At 40.3% G+C, this 15,905-nt stretch overlaps 1 protein-coding gene across 9 annotated transcripts in view; it reads right to left on the bottom strand.

The window, feature by feature from the left end:
* Bltp3b (bridge-like lipid transfer protein family member 3B) overlaps nt 1–15,905 on the bottom strand; it is an 80,080-nt gene that overhangs the window by 33,033 nt on the left and 31,142 nt on the right. For 6 of the 9 annotated variants that reach the window (XR_015624317.1, XR_015624315.1, XR_015624316.1 and 3 more), the window contains 5 exon segments: nt 12,151–12,313; nt 10,972–11,010; nt 8,914–9,005; nt 5,565–5,754; nt 4,310–4,450 (listed from right to left, as the gene is read on the bottom strand). Coding sequence is in view for 5 of the 9 variants with exons in the window: in NM_001108753.1 (NP_001102223.1) it covers nt 4,310–4,450; nt 5,565–5,754; nt 8,914–9,005; nt 10,972–11,010; nt 12,151–12,313 (625 nt within the window). In the remaining 4 variants the exon portion in view is untranslated. 9 annotated transcript variants of the gene reach the window in all.

The following is a 15,905-nucleotide window of genomic DNA, read 5'->3' as shown; positions in this document are numbered from 1 at the left end:
AAAAATTATTTAGAAAATTAATCCAAGTAGAACTTATAACACATATTTTGCATAAAGTTTTTTAGTTGGATTAAATGTGAATTTGGATGCTGCCTTCATTTAATGAGTATTTAAGCCATCAAGGTAGCTCAGCAGACAAAAATCACCAAGCCCGATGACCTGAGACCAATCCTTAGGACCCACACAGCTGAAAGACCCAACACCCCCAAATCATACTCTGACCTCCACACACAGCATGGCATGGGTATCACACTTCCCACAAGATGAATGATAAACAAGAATGAAAATATAACAAATATTTATTAAGTTCTTACAAAATGGAATATTTCTCAAAGCTAGAAATCATGCAACAAAAAAGACTGACAAGTTTCTGACATAGAGATTATATAACATGTAATTTCTACGTGCAGCACCACAAATCATAATCGCTTCCATTAACTGAACTCATCCTACCTGAGAAGACAAATTAACAATCTATCAAATACCTAATGGCCAACCTGCCCACACTTCCCATTTCAGGGATCTATCTCTGTTCAATCCACAGACAACCCCCTCAGTGGAGCTTACCAGGTACTGATGTTACTGGGCAGTGACCCAGAGCACAGCGCACACTGCAGGGCCTTTAAATGGGCTTCTTTCTAAAAGAACCATCTCCTCCTTTAGTCTCACCAGCAGCCCCAGTGGACTCTCAAACTCGACTCCTCGTACTGCGGATTTCTTATCTAAGTTACCAGCCGCAGGATGTCATACAGGTGAAGGCAGGTACAAGAAAGAATGAGGCACCCAAAAGTTCCACCAGAGAACTACTTAACCTGATAAACCACTTCAGCAAAGTGTCAGGGTATAAAATTAACTCAAACAAATCAGTAGCCTTCCTCTACTATGTTAAGGAAATGACACCCTTCACAATAGTCCCAAATAATATAAAATACCTCGGTGTGATTTTTACCGAGCAAGTGAAAGATCTGTATGACAAGAACTTCAAGTCTCTGAAGAAAGAAACTGAGGAAGATCTCAGAAGATGGAAAGATCTCCCATGCTCATGGATTAGCAGGATTAATATAGTAAAGATGGCCACTTTGCCAAAAGCAATCTACAGATTCAATGCAGTCCCCGTCAAAATTCCTACTCAATTCTTTATAAAGATAGAAAGAGCAATTTGCAAATTCATTTGGAATAACAAAAAACCCAGGATAGCCAAAACTATACTCAACAATAAAAGAACTTCTGGGGGAATCACCATCCCTGACCTCAAGCAGTATTACAGAGCAATAGTGATAAAAACTGCATGGTATTGGTACAGAGACAGGTAGATCAGTGGAACCGAATTGAAGACCCAGAAATGAACCCACACATCTATAGCCACTTGATCTTTGACAAAGGAGCTAAAACCATCCAATGGAAGAAAGATAGCATTTTCAACAAATGGTGCTGGTTCAAGTGGAGGTCAGCATGTAAAAGAATGCAGATCGATCCATGCTTATCACCCTGTACAAAGCTTAAGTCCAAGTGGATCAAGGACCTCCACATCAAACCAGATACACTCATACTAATAGAAGAAAAAGTGGGGAAGAGTCTCGAACACATGGGCACTGGGGAAAATTTCCTGAACAAAACACCAATGGCTTATGCTCTAAGATCAAGAATCGACAAATGGGACCTCAGAAAACTGCAAAGCTTTTGTAAAGCAAAAGACACAGTCATTAGGACAAAATGGCAACCAACAGATGGGGAAAAGATCTTTACCAATCCAAATCTGATAGAGGGATAATATCCAAAATATACCAAGAGCTCAAGAAGTTAAGACTCCAGAGAGCCAAATAACCCTATTTTAAAAAATGGGGTACAGAGTTAAACAAAACATTCTCAGCTAAGGATTATCGAATGGCCAAAAAGCACCTAAAGAAATGTTCAACATCTTTAGTCATCAGGGAAATGCAAATCAAAACAACCCTGAGATTCCACCTCACACCAGTCAGAATGGCTAAGATCAAAAACTCAGGTGACAGCAAATGCTGGTGAGGATGTGGAGAAAGAGGAACACTCCTCCATTGTTGGTGGGATTGCAGACTGGTACAACCATTCTGGAAATCAGTGTAGAGGTCCCTCAGAAAATTGGACATTGAACTACCTGAGGACCCAGCTATACCTCTCTTGGGCATATACCCAAAAGATGTCCCAACATATAAAAAAGACACATGCTCCACTATGTTCATCGCAGCCTTATTTATAATAGCCAGAAGCTGGAAAGAACCCAGATGCCCTTCAACAGAAGAATGGATACAGAAAATGTGGTACATCTACACAATGGAGTACTACTCAGCTATCAAAAACAATAACTTCATGAAAGTCATAGGCAAATGGAATGAACTAGAAAATATCATCCTGAGTGAGGTTACTCAATCACAGAAAAACACACTTGATATGCACTCACTGATAAGTGGATATTAGCCAAAAAGCTCGAATTACCCAAGATGCAATCCACAGACCTCAGGAAGCTCAAGAAGAAGGACGACCAAAATGCAGATGCTCCCACTACTTCTTAAAAGGGGAAAAAAAACAATATCCATAGGAAGGGATATGGAAGCAAAGTTTAGAGCAGCAATGGAAGGAATGGCCATTCAGAACCTGACCCATATGTGGCCCATATATATATACAGCCACCAAAACTAGATAAGATTGATGAAGTTAGAAAATGCATGCTGAAAGGGACAGGATATAGATCTCTCCTGAGAGACACATCCAGAGCATGTCCAATACAGAGGTCAATGCTAGCAGCAAACCACCTAACTGAGAATAGGACCCCTTTTGGGGGAATTAGAGGAAGGATTGAAAGAGTTGAAGGAGCTTGCAACCCCATAAAAACAACAATGCCAACCAACCAGAGCTTCCAAGGACTAAATCACTACCGAAAGACTATACCTGGACTGACCTAGGGCTCCAACTGCATATGTGGCAGAGAATAGCCTTGTTGGGGCACCAGGGGAAGGGGAAGGAAGCCCTTAGTCCTGCCAAGGTTGGACCCCCAGTGCAGCGGAATATGGGGGGAGGGGGCAATAAGGGAGATGTATAGGAGTAATACCCGTATGGGGGAGGGAATGGGGGCTTATGGACAGGAAACCGGGAAGGGGAATAACGTTTGAAATGTAAGTAAAGAAATATTATCTAATAAAAAAAATTTAAAAAAAGAGAGAATGAGGCCTGTCATTGGACGAGAAGGAAGGATGGGTGGGAGAAAAGTTTGAGGGAGGAGGAGGAGACGAGAACAGAAAGAAAGAGGAAGCTGCCGAGAGAACATGGAGGCTGACGTTAAGATTCCACTCTGTATCTTTACAGGTTGTTATGAATGTTCTTAAGGGATGGATGTGTATAGGGCTTTGTGTGTCTAAGTGGCAATTATATCTTATCAATTGGATCAGAGATTATTCTGTTGTGTGTTCTTTCCCAGGAATTTAAGTTTAAGAAAGTGTGTGACGGCTAAAGACACTAGGCCACCACGGAATTGGGATGTGTGTTTCTGGCATAGTGACAACCTGCCTTGGGAACTAGATGGGTAGAGAGATTGCAGCCAGGCTCAGGGAGAGGCCTTCAGCAGTGTGATATGGGATGGAGCAAAGCAGGAGGGAGGCTTTGCTGACTGAGATGAAGATGTCTACCAGCTATCTTGGGGCACTGCGGTGCCGGATCTAGTGGGGGTAAAGAAACAGCATTTGTTATAGTTTTACAGCAACAACTAGCAACATCTCTGTTTGTGTGAGATAGGGCCTTTCTACGTAACTGCCTTCCCAGTGGTGGGCTAAAGGGATGTGTACCACATCTGCCCTCCGGAAAAACCTTAAAAACGTACTGACCACTACAGTTTTGGCTACCAATAATAAAAACCTTTGTTGAGCAAAATTCAGAAAAAGAAATTTCTTCTTCCTCTTCTTCTTTATTTTTTTTTTCCTAGCCCCATCTGAGGACTGAAATCATGGCCTGATTGATGGTAAATAAGCATTCTACCACAAATTAACTCTCAGCCTGGGAAATGAAATTCTAACACAGGACATATCCAGTAAACATGTGAATCTGAAAGAACCATTCACTCACCGACCAGACGAAGAGTGCTGTAACTGCTAGACTTCTACAAGCCTAGTCATCGGGCAACACAAGTGCCCTCACCTGCCACCTCTGTCTGAATAGGGCAGACAGTGTCAGAGCACCCCTGACCTCCTGCTTACTCTGTCACAGCACACAGTGTCAGAGCACCCCTCACTCTCCTGCTTACTCTGTCAGCTATCACAGGAGACAAAAGACAGGTCTTACTCACTCTTCTTTTAAGGGTGACTCGGATTTTTGACTGATTGGTTATTAAGCGAACAGGAGCACACATAATTTCAAGATGTGAACTCTGGGTAGCATCTGCCTCAATTCGAATCATCTGCCAATTTATTTCTTTAAATGTCAAAACCTAAGAAGAAAACAGAGATTAGCTGTTTCTCATGCAAAATGAGAAAAGTGTACATTTATGAAACCAAATAATTGTTGTGACATTATGAAAATATTCCTGCTACTTTATATGCTTCATCAAACTCAATAACATGTTCAGAATTGTACTCATCTGTAAGCCTCTTGGTAAATTCATTTAGAAAACAGCATCAACATCAAGTAGTACTAGAATTGTCACTAAAACAGGGTCAGAATAAAATGCAAAGGAGCCAACAGTGGGTGCGCACTGTGGTTGGATGAACTCAGCTTGACCCCTGGAACCCATGTAAATATGGAAGGAGAACTGACTCCACAAAGTTATTCTTTGACCTCCACATGCATGTACATGCACCAACATATAAGCACGTATGTATACAGAAACATACACATACTCAGGAACATACATGTTCATACATACATGTGCAGACACACTCATGCAGATACTAATAAGTACACAGTCACACAAAAACACATGCACATACACTCATGCACACACACACACACAAAGTAGGACTCATTACTTTCACAAGGTCAAAAAGATACATAGTAAAACATTAAAATACAAACTTTTATAATTAAATAATTTAGGTTAATATAAAAGGATACTTGTAAGTCCAGAAGAAAAATAATCAACTAGAATGTGAGTCCTGGCAACCATGGATGTATAAGATTAAGCATATGTAAGTGTACCATGAGTGCATGTGCCTGTAGAAACCAGAAAAGGGAGTCAGATCGCCCTGGCACTCAAGTTCCAGGTGCCTGTGAACCTCACAGTGTGGGTTCTGTGAACCAAATGCAGGCCTTCTGCAGTAGCACCATGTGTTCCAACTGTGCAGCGCCCCTCCAGGCGTCCTACTTACCTTTTAAACTGACTGTGCGCACAAGTGGACATGTGTACATATGTGTGGACACACTCAGTCCTCAGGAGGAGTCAGGTCTCCTGCCACCACCTGGGCTCCAGCAATGTATCAGGTCATCACTTGGCAGCCAGTGTGCCCTCACCCATAGAATCATCTTCACAGGTCCCAGATGTAATCTTAAACGTCCCTGTTTATTTACACTGACTAAAATGGGTTTTAGTAAGAGAAGTCTTTTACCTCTCCCCTCTGTGGATCTTGAATCCGAGTAAATCTCAAGTCTCCGTGTTCCCACTGTGCGTTGACACTATAGATACGGAGCTGAGAAAGTTCAAAGGAGGCATTGAAAGCTTTTGCTCCAATTCTGATGACGATAGAATTGACAGAAACAGTAATCCCCTCGACAACCTTCTCAGCAAAGCCGTACTCACTGGAAAACAAAGCAAAACAAAATATAATGTACTAAAGGAAAAATAAAGTCATTTAAAAAGTGTTGGCTAATAATCTCATGCAAGTCCACATATGCTCTAATATCTAACTCTCATTTCCCAAAGTGAAAAATGCACAACAGTCTTACTACACATTTCCCCTTCGATAATCTTACAAGTGTTTCTACCTTTTCTCCAATTCTTTCAGACAAGCCAGTCTAAAAACAAACCACTCTATCAAACACGAAACTTTAGTCCATATTATAAGTTTCTAGATAGAGGAAAAATTATAGAATTAACATGAAAGCCATTTTCCTGTCACTGTTATGTGTGGTCCAAAGCTAAGTTCTGCAGCCAATAAACACGGCTCTTCCCGCATCTCAACACGGCAGGTAGGTAACATACAAACACACCGGAAGTTATGGATTAGTCTGAGTTAGTCCTCTCCTTCCAGTGTGCACCCCTGTAGTCCTCACCCACTGAGCCATCTTACCAGCAATGCTTTTTAAGATTTGTTTTTATCTTATACATGAGTATTTTGCCTTCGTGTATGTAAGTGCACAGAGGCCAGAAGGTGTTGGATACTGCTACAACAGAAGTTTGACAAGGTTGTCAACAGCCATGTGGGTGCTGGCAACCAAACCTGGATCTGCTGCAGGAGCAACAAGTGCTCCTAACTCTGAGCCATCTCTCCGGCCTCTTAAATTAATAATCCTTAAAAATCTATTTCCACTTTTCAATAATGCTTTCCAGGATCAAATTCCCCCAGGGAAAGCAGCTGAGAAGTTTTCCACTGGCTTCTGGCAATTTAACTCCTGCCAAGAGCAGCAGGGGATTAAGAAAGAAAAAAAAAAAAAAGACTGAATTACCTGGGCTCTTTTCTCTATGGCCCCCCACTGGCCAGATGGCCAGGTGAGAGGCTCAGAGTTCATTAACTCTTTGTAAACAGAGAGAAAAGGAAGAAGAAAGCCAGGTGTGCTCACAGACAGACAGACAGACAGACAGACACACACACACACACACACACACACACACACACACACACACACATATTTTGGCTGGGCCCAACCACCTGTTTCACCAATATTTACAAGTGCACATGCATACTTATATGCACACACATAAACTTACACACATATGTATGTACATATGTATGTAGACACATATACATATATGCATTTAATGGATGGGGCAGAGTCCCAAATGTCACACTTTATTTCTTCTCTCTAGCAATTTATATCTTCTAGACAAAAGTTCTCTATAAAATTAACCCATAGATAAAATGCTGCACAGAAACAGGAGTTACAGAAGGACGTCGATAGTAAGTTCAAAGCAGTGTTTCATTCTATAAGCTCATTATAAGTTCAAAGGAACACTTTCCCATGGCCTTGCTTTATCATAGTCCTGTGGCTTCATCCTTGGACCTAACCGAGAAAGAATCTTTTTCCTTGATCACAAATGTGTCCCAAGCCTATTTCTCTTCTTAGTATAATTTATGAAAGCTCACTGTATTCCTAATTATGCAGCCTTTACTTACTATTCTATGAGGAGGGACACATTCTGCTCTTGATTCTAACTCTATTACAACTCTATTACATCTTTCTGGGAAAACAACTAAAGCCATCTCCTTAGACTTTCTTCTTAAAATTATTTGAATCAAATCAGGAATGCAATAAAGTAATTAATTCCTCTAAATAGCACTAATATCTGAAAGCTCATCTTCATGCTGATCTGCAGAAAGCCTGCCCAATAGGCACCATTAGGCTAGTGGCATCCTAGCATTGGCAGGAAAGGCGGATCAGCAGTGAGAAGCAGTCCTGAGATGAAGTCTCTGGGGCTGTGCCTCTGCAGAGTGCACCACGGTAGTCATGGGTGGATTCTGTAAAAGAGTCCACATGAGACCTTTTCCTAGCACCTGATTTTATTTATCTAGTAACAAGATCTAACTTGTGGAATGCAACGTGTTTTGAAACTGACATTTTATACTTCTATACTTTACCAAGACAGCAGTTAACTTTTAAGAATGACAGAAGTATATTGATGCCTAGGAAGTGAGGTGCAGAGAAACATTAATGTTCCAAGACTCTAGTGGTTGCCTGAAAATCACAGATTCTATCAGACTGTATAATATTATTCTTCTGTACACATATACTTATAGTGGAGTTTAATTGATAAGAATTAACAATTAAATTAATTACCTGTTAATTGTTAATTGACAAGAAGCTAGCAGAAAATAATAATATAGAGCAAGTAGAACTATACACTGTAAAAAAGTTATGAGACATCGATGTTCTTAAGATTTTTCATTTTGAAACAGGATCTCAAACAAGAGGCCAAGAGTAATCTTGAACTCTCTATCCTTCAGCCTCTACTTCCTGCAGGCTGGACTTCCAGTCTTACCTCACATCTGCTTGTGAGTAGTGCTGCATAAACCCAGAGCTTCGAATGTGCTAAGTTAAATACTCTATCAGCTAAGTTACATCCCCAGTTACATCAAAACATCTTAGGCTAAACATGCCCTTCTCGTGATAATGTAAGAAAATAGGGGCTTACATGATAAATTAAATAAAGCCGACAGCATCTATGCTGTGATTTTTATGAGCATTGTGTATGGAAGTTACTTGAAAACAGAACACTGTGATCCCGACAAATGATCAGAGACCCCAGGCAGCAGCTGACTGACTGCCCAGCAGCAGCCTATAGTGTGAAGACCCTGAACAAAACAATGGGTTCCATGTCTAGCTAAATTCCAGTCTTTCATGACACTCATAATGGCATAAATTTCTCAATTATTTCCAGAACTTGTCATCTAGTATTTTTAGACTGTCTCTATTCACAGTTAACTGAATACATGGAAAATGAGAGCACAGACAGCTATTGTAATGAAAAATGAAAAGAAGATCTGATTTATAGAACACCTAAGCTCTTCTGCACTGCTCTTGGCTACTCATTACTATTTAACAATTCGATAATCAAGAGGAATGGAACTTAAAATTAGCCTGCTCCTCACTGAATGTGGAGACTGTAATGAAGAGGCGGTCTGAGCAGAGGGTATGTGAGGGTAAAGGACTCTCTATCTCCCCCCCCTGCAGCTGCAGGGAAGAGAGCCTCCCATGGACAGAAGAGCCCGTAGCAGCCACACACAGCACAGCACGGCTTACCTCTGTCCTGAAGCAGTTGCAATCGGGGATGGACCATTAGGGGCTCGTGGCTCTTCACAAGTACTCATCTCCATTACTACTTTATCTAGGGACTAATGAGAAAGTAAATGAGCAGAGCCAGTGCAGACTGTCTAAGTATGACGTGCACTTTGTCTCTCACCTATGTGGGATGGAAGCTAACAATTATAAAACTCCTGAAAAGGAAAACAGAGCATCCAGTCCGACACTGGGGCACTGATCTACTGGGGAAAATTGCATATACATTCCATGAATAGGGGAGAAAATACAGAAGCAGCCGTTAACTGATTAGGTCACCGGATTTAATGAAGCATTATCTCTAATCCCTTATTACTGCATTATTGATAAATTATATACATATATAAATATGTTTACTAATGGAACTGAACCACATCTAAAAGTCTTATGTCGAGACCCAAGATGTGAGACATAAAGGCAAGCGCATTATGGAGAGAGAGAGCGAGGGAAACACTCCATAGCAGGAAAAGTTCTTCTCCAAATGGCTTTTTTCTTTTCTTTTCTTTTTTTTTTTTTTTTCGGAGCTGGGGATCGAACCCAGGGCCTTGCGCTTGCTAGGCAAGCGCTCTACCACTGAGCCAAATCCCCAACCCCCAAATGGCTTTTTTCTTGAAGATAGATGTAATGTCTTTAACAGTGACTGTATCCACAAATTCAGAATGTCTTCACTTTAAGTAAGCATTTATCATTATCTAAAATTATCTCATTTTATTGTGGGATCAGTTAACCTCTGTTAAAATATAAATTTCTTAAGATCAAAAAACAGATAATTTTAGTCAAGTTGGCAGTAAATATCGCTGGAGACTAATCAGAATTCTGATTTATAAGAATATTTACTAATAATTCTGCTTTCGTTTCAGAAAAGGAAAGAGAATGGAGACAGGACAGGCACTGAGAAGGTGGTGACACTGTTTCAGGAGAGAGATGAGGAAGCAAACCTATTACTGATTCCAGAGATTTAGTCAGAGCTGACAGTAATTGCAGTGCCCAGCTTGGAGCACTGGGTGGAGCTTGGAGCACTGGGTGGAGCTTGGAGCACTGGGTGGAGCTTGGAGCACTGGGTGGAGCTTGGGGCACTGGGTGGAGCTTGGGGCACTGGGTGGAGCTTGGAGGAACAGCAATCACGGAGATGAGGACAGAGGGTGGAACAAGTTATTATGGGAAGGTAATATGCAGTGTTACATTTTCTGTGTTTAAGGCTTTCTCAGTATTTGGGGGTGGAAACAATTAAGAGAGAGGATTTCTGGTTTAGGACGTATCTTATTCAATAATAACTAGAGTCAAGAACAAGGATAGTCTTGGCTGGGCAGTGGTGACACAAGCCTTTAATCCCAGCAGAGGCAAGCAGATCTCTGGTGAGTTTGAGGCCAGCCTGGTCTAAGGAATTCCTGAAAAGAGGCTACACACAGAGAAACCAAAAAGAAAAGAGGTGATTTTTTTAAAGAATATTTATGGAATGAGGCTAAGGGTAGAATAGCTCAACATGGAGAACCACAAATTATTAAAGAGTCCAGGCTGGTGAAATAGCTCAGGTAAAGGCACACGCTGCAAGAGGTGGGCAACCGAAACCTAAGTCCCCGACTGGAACTCACAGAAATACGGCAGGAGGAAAGAGCCGACCCTGCAAAGGCCTTTAACTTCCTTATACCCGCCACGGTGTGTGTGTGCGCGCACATGAGCACAGACACAAACACACACACAATATAAAACTTAAACTAAAAAACAAAGGGTTAACTGAGAAGCTTTAAGCCATTAAGTTCATTACAGAACATATTACTAAACTTGTGAGACCAATAGAAGCAAAAACACAGAAAGTCTTAATTAAATTTAAATTAAAAGATAAATTCCTCTTAATTTAAAGTTCAAGTTTCTTACACAACAGCTGAAAAAACTAGGTCCAATAAAAATAAAGTGAAAGTTAACAAATGGAAAATCCAAGAAACAAAATATTAATGTCTACAGAATGTTACAGTTAATCTACATACTTAAATCATTACTTTTGAAACAGTTTTCAGTACTCACCAAACAGATGGGGTGTGTTTTCAGCTTTGTCCACGGAATCTACAAATAAATTTTTCTTTAAAGTGAATTATTAAAGCTTAATATGAAGTAATCAACAGACATCTTTGCATTTAAAAGATAGCAACTTAACATTATACTTTATATACTATACATCTCTCTCAGATTGTGAAATAATAAATTGAGGGAATTATTAATACTATTGAAATCAAGGTATCTATGTTATGTAAGAAAATAGTTGACTAGAGAATTTCAAGTTCTGCTAGTTACATGTTTTTGTTTTTGTTTTTGTTTTTCAGAACTGAGGACTGGTTACATGTTTTTACCAGTCCTTAAAATATGTTTATAATTTAAGAATTATCAGCAAAGCATAATCAATCTGTTTAACTTTAGAATTCCAACCATCGTATTTTCAGCTCCTTAAAAGTAAATTCAAAGTAAACCATTGATAGAAAAGGCCAGCTACATCACAGACACAATGTTCATATACTCAGTCAAGTCATTGCTGATACTTGGGTCATAGACACAAATTAACTATGAACACCAAAGGATACAGTACCCTTTTCCAAAGGAAACCCAAACTTCATTTTTATAAAAAATATTAACATGCACTGTCTCTCCCAAGCAACCTCTCAAGCTAACCCTGGTATTTGGCAGTAAGAAGTTTTGAAATTTAAGAACTCACATAAGATTAGAAACAAAAATCAGTAGAATAATAAGAATAATAATTTAATAATAATAAAGTAAATAAAAATCCCTAACTTTCTCAAAATAACAAAGGAATAAATGAAAAGGTTAAAACTCTAAAATAGCATGTCTACAATTATGACAATTCTTAATGTATGTTTTTAAATAAAGCATTACAAATTTAAAACATTTCATTTGACAATAAAACATAAGGGGAGAAACTATCATTGTATCTATGCCAAAGTAAAACAGTTAATTTATAACAAATTAATTGTATTAAACTATCAATAAAATTGTTTTAAAGAAAATGTAAACGTAAGTTATTGCTATGTTACTTCAATTATAAGGGATGAGAAACATCCACGTAGCTATTTTCTCAGTAAATAATAAGAACACAATGTTTCTTTATAACATGATCTGAAGCTGAGCATTTTAGAAGATAACAATGAAACAAAAACTAAGAGCAGGAAGTCTCCTCAGACCCCCAAATCTTACCCTGATGGATGCTTTATTACAAAACACTTTGTTGATGGCCAGCCAGGTGGGCAAATCCAGCATGTTCTGGAGCACCTCCTCATCCAGTTCCAGGTTCTTCAGTTCACCTTCTCCTTTAAGGGTGCTTAGGTTTATTTTGTCAGGAGATAAGTTTTTGGTGAATCTGAAAGAGACCACAGTTACATTATTTTAGTGTAAGCTAATGGGCCCTACGGACAACCTAGCGAATACAGAGTATTAAAAAAAAAACAGCAAACTAAATGCAAAAGAGCTCAGAGATGGAACCTATTTTAACCCGGGCCGAGTGCCTATCACTGTTGTTCTGATCTCTCCTAAAACCAGTTCTCTAATACTAATCTACAATGTGGGAGCACAGATTGGAATGTCATATTCCTGTACACTGCTCAAGTCTGGTCCTTACTAGCTGTCTAGTGGATGAGAATGTGTCAATACCACTGTTTTCCTTCCAGGCACTATGCGAACCCATCCCCTACCTCATCTGGTTCACTGTAGACCCTATCAGAGAGAAGAAATAATACTGTGCTATCAACCGAGCTACACAAAGGTAGAATTGAGAGAACCCTCTAACAGCAGCTCACACAGCAGCAGATGTCAGTCACCACGCAAATAACAATGGTCAAAGTCATACTACTCCCCTTAAATCACCTAGCTACTCCCAGCATTAGAAACCAACCCAAAGCATTTCTGAAATAAATTCTGACATATAGTGGTTTTAAATTTTCTGAGGAAGGAAATTATACAACCCCATTTAGAAACTGATTTTGATATTCTCTGGGTAACTTTAAAACTCAACTATTTAAAACTCTGACTTAACTCTAGAAGCACCTCTTGTCCTTCCACAGGTTTACTTACCTGTAGGAAGTCAGAAAAATGAAATCTGTATTCTGAAAGTGCTAGAAACCATAAAAGAATAAACACTGAACTATAATTAAGGCTATGATTTCTTTTTCTAAAAGGCATTTTTTCCTAAGTTTTGGAAGTATTAAAGACAGGATACACCCCAGCTCACTGGTCAAGCTTGCGTACCACGTGTTTGATTTGTTCCCATGGCTTGCAATCAACAGTTTTTGTAATGAAGCATCTCTTAGGGGATATCTGTGGAAGACCTTCCTATTTTCATTTTTAAGTTCACCTCTGCTTTTTAATATAATGCTTCGGATAATTCAACAAGACATTTTATTGGTATATTTATATTTAAAACAAGCTGATCTAGCAGTGAATTCCCTATAGAGTGCACATGAGAGGGGAGTGGAGGAGAATGGCTCAGTGACGGAGAGCACTTGCTGCTCTGCCATGACGACTGAAGTTCGGATCCCAGCACCTACACTGCAGCTCACCAAGAGCTGTAGCTCTATATCCAAGAAATCCAGCACCCTCACACGCACGCACGCACGCACGCACGCACGCACTCACGTACCACACTCACATACAAACCTAAGAAAGCATAAATAAAACAAATTATGAATAAATAATAGTGTGTCTATCTGTCTGTCTGTCTGTCTGCACAGCCCAGAAGAGGGAGGGGAAGCAGATCCCTCTAGCTGGAGTTAGGGTTGGGAGCTGCCTGATACGGGTGCTAGAAACTGAACTAATGTCCTCAGAAGGAGCACAGTGCTCTCAACTGCTAAGCCATTTCTCTAGACCCTAAAATAAAATCCTTTAAAAACTATGTTACCCTGTGTGCCACACAGAACAAGAAACATGAACTTCTTCTATGCTTGGTATTGCAAACAATAATGATTATATTAAACGACAAACCTATTTCTTCTTTTTTTTTATTAACTTGAGTATTTCTTTTTTTTTTTAAAGATTTATTTATTTATTTTGTATATGAGTACACTGTAGCTGTCTTCAGACACACCAGAAGGGGACATCAGATCCCATTACAGATGGTTGTGAACCACCATGTGGTTGCTGGGAATTGAACTCAGGACCTCTGGAAGAGCAGTCGGTGCTCTTAACCACTGAGCCATCTCTCCAGCCCAACTTGAGTATTTCTTATATACATTTCGAGTGTTATTCCCTTTCCCGGTTTCCGGGCAAACATCCCCCTCCCCCCTCCCCCCTTCCCTTCCTTATGGGTATTCCCCTCCCCACCCTCCCCCCATTGCCGCCCTCCCCCCAACAGTCTAGTTCACTGGGGGTTCAGTCTTAGCAGGACCCAGGGCTTCCCCTTCCACTGGTGCTCTTACTAGGATATTCATTGCTACCTATGAGGTCAGAGTCCAGGGTCAGTCCATGTATAGTCTTTAGGGAGTGGCTTAGTCCCTGGAAGCTCTGGTTGCTTGGCATTGTTGTACATATGGGGTCTCGAGCCCCTTCAAGCTCTTCCAGTTCTTTCTCTGATTCCTTCAACGGAGGTTCTATTCTCAGTTCAGTGGTATGCTGCTGGCATTCGCCTCTGTATTTGCTGTATTCTGGCTGTGTCTCTCAGGAGCGATCTACATCCGGCTCCTGTCAGTCTGCACTTTGCTTCATCCATCTTGTCTAATTGGATGGCTGTATATGTATGGGCCACATGTGGGGCAGGCTCTGAATGGGTGTTACTTCAGTCTCTGTTTTAATCTTTGCCTCTCTCCTCCCTGCCAAGGGTATTCTTGTTCCCCTTTTAAAGAAGGAGTGAAGCATTCACATTTTGATCATCCGTCTTGAGTTTCGTTTGTTCTAGGGATCTAGGGTAATTCAACCATTTGGGCTAATAGCCACTTATCAATGAATGCATACCATGTATGTCTTTCTGTGATTGGGTTAGCTCACTCAGAATGATATTTTCCACTTCCAACCATTTCCCTACGAATTTCATAAAGCCGTTGTTTTTGATAGCTGAGTAATATTCCATTGTGTAGATGTACCACATTTTCTGTATCCATTCCTCTGTTGAAGGGCATCTGGGTTCTTTCCAGCTTCTGGCTATTATAAATAAGGCTGCGATGAACATAGTGGAGCACCTGTCTTTTTTATATGTTGGGGCATCTTTTGGGTATATGCCCAAAAGAGGTATAGCTGGATCCTCAGGCAGTTCAATGTCCAATTTTCTGAGGAACCTACAGACTGATTTCCAGAATGGTTGTACCAGTCTGCAATCCAACCAACAATGGAGGAGTGTTCCTCTTTCTCCGCATCCTCGCCAGCATCTGCTGTCACCTGAGCTTTTGATCTTAGCCATTCTCACTGGTGTGAGGTGAAATCTCAGGGTTGTTTTGATTTGCATTTCCCTTATGACTAAAGATGTTGAACATTTCTTTAGGTGTTTCTCAGCCATTCGGCATTCCTCAGCTGTGAATTGTTTGTTTAGCTCTGAACCCCATTTTTTAATAGGGTTATTTGTCTCCCTGCGGTCTAACTTCTTGAGTTCTTTGTATATTTTGGATATAAGGCCTCTAACTGTTGTAGGATTGGTAAAGATCTTTTCCCACTCTGTTGGTTGCCGTTTTGTCCTAACCACAGTGTCCTTTGCCTTACAGAAGCTTTGCAGTTTTATGAGATCCCATTTGTTAATTCTTGATCTTAGAGCATAAGCCATTGGTGTTTCGTTCAGGAAATTTTTTCCAGTGCCCATGTGTTCCAGATGCTTCCCTAGTTTTTCTTCTATTAGTTTGAGTGTGTCTGGTTTGATGTGGAGGACCTTGATCCACTTGGACGTAAGCTTTGTACAGGGTGATAAGCATGGATCAATCTGCATTCTTCTACATATTGACCTCCAGTTGAACCAGCACCATTTGCTGAAAATGCTA

Source organism: Rattus norvegicus, chromosome 7 (genome assembly GCF_021556685.1).
Source record: "Rattus norvegicus strain SHRSP/BbbUtx chromosome 7, alternate assembly SHRSP_T2T, whole genome shotgun sequence".
NCBI classification, from domain to species: domain Eukaryota; kingdom Metazoa; phylum Chordata; class Mammalia; order Rodentia; family Muridae; genus Rattus; species Rattus norvegicus.
This window is presented reverse-complemented; position numbering and strand designations above follow the sequence as displayed.